General features: G+C 50.1%; 1 protein-coding gene across 1 annotated transcript; it reads right to left on the reverse strand.

Annotated features, from left to right (window-relative positions):
• Positions 1-1822: 1822 nt before the first annotated feature.
• Positions 1823-5151, reverse strand: LOC134368657 (PI-PLC X domain-containing protein 1-like). The gene is made up of 4 exons (XM_063085075.1): positions 5081-5151; positions 4772-4832; positions 3335-3490; positions 1823-2041 (listed from the first exon to the last, which is right to left on the reverse strand). The coding sequence occupies exons 1-4, from the start codon at positions 5149-5151 to the stop codon at positions 1823-1825; spliced, it is 507 nt and encodes a 168-aa protein (XP_062941145.1).
• Positions 5152-6467: the final 1316 nt, after the last annotated feature.

Raw genomic sequence — 6467 nt, forward strand, 5'->3', positions numbered from 1 at the left:
TAAAGCATTTTTTTTTTCTCTTAGCTCACTTTCCTAAATACTTTAACTTTTAGAAATAACACTGGCTAGCCAAAATACACTTCTTTGATAAAGGCTAAGAATTTAAGATAAAAAACAGCTGGGCAGGTTTTTTTAATACAAAAGGGAACAACTTTGAGCTACATAGACAATGTCGTTTAAACCCAAACAGATGTGGTTTAATCTTGTTTTTGATCCTCTTGTAGATTTTTTCTCAGAATGCCTACATATGCATAGAAATGATGACTTTCAGATGTTTGAACATAATTTGTCTCTGTTAGAATATCACCTTGGTACATAGATCATGTATACCAAATACTCTAAGTCTTTGAATGCAGACAGCAGGGTACCAAGGGAGAATTTATGTTGGCCTTTTGGTTTGGCCCAACAATTCTGTAAGAAACCGAAAGGGAAGGAAAAAAGCAGTGGTGACCACATAATATCACTTTTGAAACAAGAAAGTCACATGTGTTCTCCATGACTTCAGTAAATCATGGTGATGGTTTCAGATCCTCACACTTAGAAATGCTTTTAAGATGAATCATATCATGTGAACGCTCTAAAAATAACACACATGGTTGATTTGTGCACCCTTCCATGTCCTCACTGATTATTACCCACTTATCATATGATTCCCTCATGCATTAGGGTTTTCCCATCCCAGTGCTAGGAGAAGAAACCACTGGAGTGAAAATATTTTAAAACATGAAATGTCATCAGTCAGACTGGGAAGGCACCTACTGAAATGTACTCAAATCCACTTTCAACTTCAAAGGCTATTAGAGTTGTTACCTCAGGCATAAGACAAAAGGTTGAAGGAAGAGTGGTACAGATAGAAATTCTATACAGATTTTTCCTTTTCTTCTCCCTCCTCCCCCTCCTTGAATGAATGTAATGGTGGATGGAGGGAAAGAGTCTGTGAAACATGTGGAGAGACTCAAGATCATGAATGGGAATCAAAAGGAAAGAGAACTCTGGGGGCAGAGGGCACTGGGTAATTAACACCCAGCACCATCCAATGACCTTGGGAAGTTCATGGAAAGGATTGTTCCAATTTAGCCTTTCCTTCAAGGTGACTTCTGCTTCGATTCTATAATTTTCTCCGTGATCATAGCTCTTGAAGATATTTAAAAGGCTACATCTGGAGCATGAGGAAATGAGATGCATATATTTGTTGGCAAAATTTTGAAAAAAGTACGTGTGTGCAGCATGTGTGCATGCTCATTTCATGTGTGTGGCATGTGGGGGATGTGAATGGAAGGAGAGGTGGGGGTGAGGTGAACTGATGGTGTGATGGTGATGGGTTTGTGCTTAAATCATTGGGAAACTAACCCAATATCTTCAATCAAAACACAAAAGAAGGATCCAGTTTATAAGTGGTCAAACATTTTCTGGAACTTCGTTGGCTCTCTGGCAACAACCTGTTGTTTTGTGTAATGTCTCACTCCATCAAAACCCTCCTCAGGGCATAAGTATAACGTGAGGTCATTCCCAGCCACCGTCTAATCTGCAACAATAATCTGTGCACACATCACAGTTCAAAAAGGTCTTGGGAAAACTGAATTGAAAGACAATATGAATCTGTGAATTTTTTGAAGTACTGTCATGTATACACACGCCTATGTACATGTGTGAGCATGTGTGTCCACACACGCATGTGCACATATATGTAGACATGCACGTGTGCATATACATATGTGCACACCACACACACACACACAGTGACATGTTTTACCTTTAAAATTCTTTCACTCAAAACTGAAAGCAAACGTGCCCCCAAGACTGCAGAAGTGTGTCACTGGCCTCAGTCTGGCCCTGTGCAGGAGTAGCTCCAGGTACCTGGGCGGCCGCTGCTCTTCATGCCCTCCAGGTAGCGGATCAGCTCCTGCACCTTCACTTTGTTGCCCCACCAGTAGCGGACCCCCGTTGACAGCTCCCTGTGCCAGCTCAGGGTGTCCTCGTCCTCACAGAAGATGATCACCTGCTGGCTCCGCGCCCACAGCAGGCGCAGCGTCGGCACCTCCTGGAAGGGACAGAGTTTCTGGGTGCCAAGTGAGAGGCACCCACAGTGCGTGGCTCCCACACTCTGACCACCCCACGATGCCCACCCCAAGCCCCCAGGACCCGCTCTAAGACCTCTGTTCACGATTCCAACAACAGGGAAGGTTGGTTTCCACTGCAGATGTCCCTGTCAGAGGACAGAAAGTGTCTCCCGAGGCGGAGACTCCCATTTTACTGAGGGGTCTCCACAGCAAGGCCTGTCCTCTGTCAGGACCCCAGGCAGAGAGGGTGGGAGGGCAGGGACCCCGCGCCTCCTCTGGGAACTCTACATAACAGGACGTCCCGCGGGCTCATGGCACCACCGTCGTCTCTATTTTATCACCAAAACACGCGGGCTGGGATGCTCTCCTTGGCCTTAAAGACGTCCTTGGAGAAATGCCACCCATAAAATGGTTTGAAATGAATGGTAACCTCGACCAAAAATGGACATAGATTTAACTTCTCAGGCTTCCTGGAGACTAGGGGAGAGCCCCCACCCATCGCCACCATGGAAACGGGGAAAATCAGCACATGATGGAACTGTGTGGCCAAGTGAGCTGTCTCTTCCACTCACACTGGAAGTCCTCACCCTCGGTATGTCAGAGCGGGACCTTATGTGGAAGCAAGGCCATTGCACATGTGATTCGCTGAGATCGCTGTGCAGTAGGGTGGCCGTAAGTCCTGTGGGGGTGTCTTTGTAGGAAGGGGGCAATTGGACACGGGGAGAATGCCGTGTCCAGTTGGAGGGATCCTGCCACAAGCCAGGTGCCACCAGACACTGGAGCAAGGCCTGGAGGCCCCTCTCTCAGTGCGGTCAGGGGAGTGTGGCCCTGTGGCCTCTGATCTCAGACCCCTGGGTCCACAGCTGCGAGGCAGACACATCCCTGCCGTTCACAGGAGACCCCAGGAGACCCACACAGAGAGCACCCCGCAGGTTATGCAGAGTATCACGACCCTGCAGTTACTTCTAAACTAGTAACGGGCACAGCCTGAGGTGTAGAAGACACAGCTGTGAACCTGCCCCGAGGCCCTCCCTGCTGTCTGTGACACTCCACTAACACTGCTGCTGCCATCGAGCAAACTTCCCATGTGCAGCCGTCCCCACCAGGCCAGCTGGGCCCACTCTGCACGTAGGAGGCAGGAAGACCCCAATACACAGCCCCACACGCACCGGGATGATCTTGGGATCACACCTGGGTGGGGGGCCAGGGAGCTAGTCTAGTCTGCAGATGACACCCCCCACCCTCGCCAGGAGAGATGTGGGAGGGACGCTCACCCGCCGTGGGCACAGCATGTCCCCAAAGATGTTCTGGATGCAAGTGACCAGGTACTTGTGCAGGTCCGTGCTCAGGCCCTGAAAGTTCCTGCAGGCTAAGGGGACCACCTCCCGGGGGTGCTTCTCCAGCCACTCCGAGATCTCCGTGAGCATGTCCTGGGAGGCGAAGGGAGGGGCGCAGTCCTTTAGACATTCCCGGGGGCTCCAAGAAGACAAGGAAACTCCCCCTGTGGAGGGGCTTCCAAGGACAAAACTTGCTCCACAGATGTGCCAAATCACGTCCAAGGAAATAGATGAGGCACACGGTCTAGCAGAAACCACAGTCAGTCCATCTGGCCAGGGCTCCACGGTTGAGGGAGGAGGCGGGGGGAGCGCAGTACAGCGGGAGAAGGGTAGAGCAGGAGCCTTCTGGGTGGAGAAGTGTGCATGTGTGCATGTTAGTGCATGCATGTACATGTGTGTGAATGTGTATGTGTTCATGTGTCTGTGTGCAGGTTTCTCTGTTCACACGTCATTCCCATGTAAATGTGAACACGTGCATAGGTGTGCATGGGTGTGAATGTGTCTGTGTATGCACATGCGTCTATTTGCGTGTGTGAACACGTGCATTATGTCTGCATGTGTGTATATGTATATTTGTGTGTGCATGTCTGTGTGCATGTTTGCATGTTTGCTCATGCATGTACATGTGTGTGAATGTGTGTGTGGGCATGTGTGCGTTCATGTCTGTGCGTGTTTCCAGGTACATGTGCATGTGTCTGTGCTCGTGCATGTCTATGACTGTGCATGTGTGCGCCAGTGTGCACGTGTCTAAGAGCTCACACATGGCCATACACAAGGTGCTGCCTGTGCAAAGGTGTGATGTCTGGAAGCTGCAGGGAGTGAGCAGGGCCTGTATGGGCAGAGTGGGCCCCAGGGAGGGCACCTGGAGTCCCAAGGGTCCTGGGTCCACAGCAAGGGCACAGGCAGGACGGTGACTTCTACTGAGACTCTAGAGCCCCTCCCGCAGCAAGTAAGAGTGTGAACTGAGAACAGCGAGACGAGCCTAATCTGGGGGCAGGGAGGCGACTCTGCACACTTGTGCACTGCACTGCACGAGCTGCTCGTCGCCCCACCTCCCGGGCCCAGCCACACCTCTACCAGCGAATCTCCCGTATTACCCTGGGAAGCCCTCATTCCTGGTGTGGGTTTGTAAAAACTCTTTTTGTGCCAAGCCAGCATCCCTGGGCATGTTGTGCGAGTGCAGACATATTGTTTCAAGTCTGCCATGGGCTGGGTTTCCTGGGGTGGAGACGGGCTCCCGGGGATAGGTTAGTGGGACTTGCTCATGAAGCAAGAGAGGGATGATCTGTGTCCTGGGTCCCTTCTGTGTCCCTTGCAGGTGCAGCTTGCCTGGGGATGGGACTGAAGTCCCTGGGGACGGACTCAGCTGCAAACCAACAGCGTCAGGAATGCCAGGTCCTCAGGGGGCCTTCTGGTGCCGAGTGTCCTGCGGCTGCTGCAGCAAATGACCACAGTGACCAGGTTAAAACAGCACAGTGGAATCACCTTATGGTTCCGGAGGCCACACACCCAAAATGCATCGCAGGGCTAAGGTTAGGGTCAGGCTGTGGCAGGGCCGGGAGGCTCCAGGGGAAGCCATTTCCTCCTTTTCCAGCTTCCAGAGACCCAGCATCGGGGCATGTGGCACTTTCTTCCATCTGCAAAGCCTGTAGTGCACCATCTTTAATCACTCTTGAGTCTGACCCTCCTGCCTCCTCCTCCGAGGACCCTGTGAGGACCTCGGGCCGCCGGTTAAAGCCAGGACTGTCCCTCATCTCAGCTATTCTATTTGATTGCACCTTCAGACTCGTCGGCCACAGGGTCACGTGTTCACAGACTCCAGGCATCAGGACACGAACATCTTTAAGACATTATTCAGTGACCGCAGGGACTTCCCATGGCCTCTGCTGTAAGAGCTAACTTTTGTCTCTAACTTTTGTGTATACAGTTTCTTAAGGAAGGAAGATTTAAATTTTTGTTTATAAAGTCAAATCTGTCTTTTCCTCTGTGGCTTTTGCATTTACTATCATCCTTAGAAAGGCTCACCACAGATTTGCCTCTATACTGTCACAGAACTCTCTTATTTTACCATTTTGATCTTTAAACTTCCGGTAACACATTTAGATGCAAAATAAAAGGCAAGCGTCTCACTTGGGCCTTTCCGTCCACTGATCTGAAATGTCTTCTTGTGACTGTGTTAAGTTCTTAGAATTATATCCACTTTTAAATTCCACATTCTGATCCCTTGGCCTACGGAATCAGTGTGATGGTGTTTTAATTATTGCTGCAGCTTCATTAATATATAGCAGTGGCTCCCACAGCAAATCTCCTATCTCACTCCTCCCCCCCCCAAAGTTTTCTAGATAGTCTTAACATTTTTAAATCCAGATAACTTGAGGGTTATTGCGTCGGGTGAGAGAAGCGTCTCCGCAGGGCCTGTGTTGGGCTGGGGGACAGTCTGGGGTGGGAGGTCTCTGCCCACGGGGGGCTCCCTCCCAGGGTCTGGATGTGTCTTTCTGTCCATCCACATCTTCCACATTCCCTACCGATGGCGCCTGTTTTCTGTATCTACATGAGGCAAATTGTTCAACTTATTTCTACGTATTTTATATTTTATTGCTGTTGTAAATGGAGAGGGTAGTTTTTCATTGTGCTTTCTAACTGGTAAATTTTGATACAAATCATATATTTAAAATTATTAGCAGCCATACAGCATCGTAGTGATTTCTAAGCGGTGTAGACAAACTCACTTTTACCCTTTGCTGCTGCCTTGGGACGGGGCCGTCAACACCACGGCTCCTGCAAACCTGCATCCCACGGATGTCCCCCAGCAGGGCTGCAGCCACCAGCCCACCCCACACACTCCACACTGTGCTTTGCCCTCTGAGATGCCCCCTGTCAGCAGGGGGAGTGCGAGGAAGGGGAGCCGGGACCTCCTCGCCCTTCATAACAGGGACAGCAGTTTAGTGAGGGGCTGCAGCTCCAGAATTCTACCTGAAAATAAGCTCTTAACACTGAAAACGTTGTTTGCGTAGCTGAGATTTCCAAAAGGCAGAGGCACTAAAGAGATGAACGGCAGCCTCGTATCAGG

The sequence above is a fragment of the Cynocephalus volans genome, chromosome X (genome assembly GCF_027409185.1).
Source record: "Cynocephalus volans isolate mCynVol1 chromosome X, mCynVol1.pri, whole genome shotgun sequence".
Classification (NCBI taxonomy): domain Eukaryota; kingdom Metazoa; phylum Chordata; class Mammalia; order Dermoptera; family Cynocephalidae; genus Cynocephalus; species Cynocephalus volans.

Bases quoted from the DNA above. Each gene is read 5' to 3' on its own strand.
- LOC134368657 (XM_063085075.1), bottom strand. From the start codon at position 5,151: ATGAGGGACAGTCCTGGCTTTAACCGGCGGCCCGAGGTCCTCACAGGG. The intron at 4,833-5,080 runs GTCAGACTCAAG...CATTTGCTGCAG, and splicing joins TCGGAGGAGGAGGCAGGAGG to CAGCCGCAGGACACTCGGCA. The intron at 2,042-3,334 runs GTGAGCGTCCCT...TGTCCCTTCCAG, and splicing joins ACATGCTGTGCCCACGGCGG to GAGGTGCCGACGCTGCGCCT.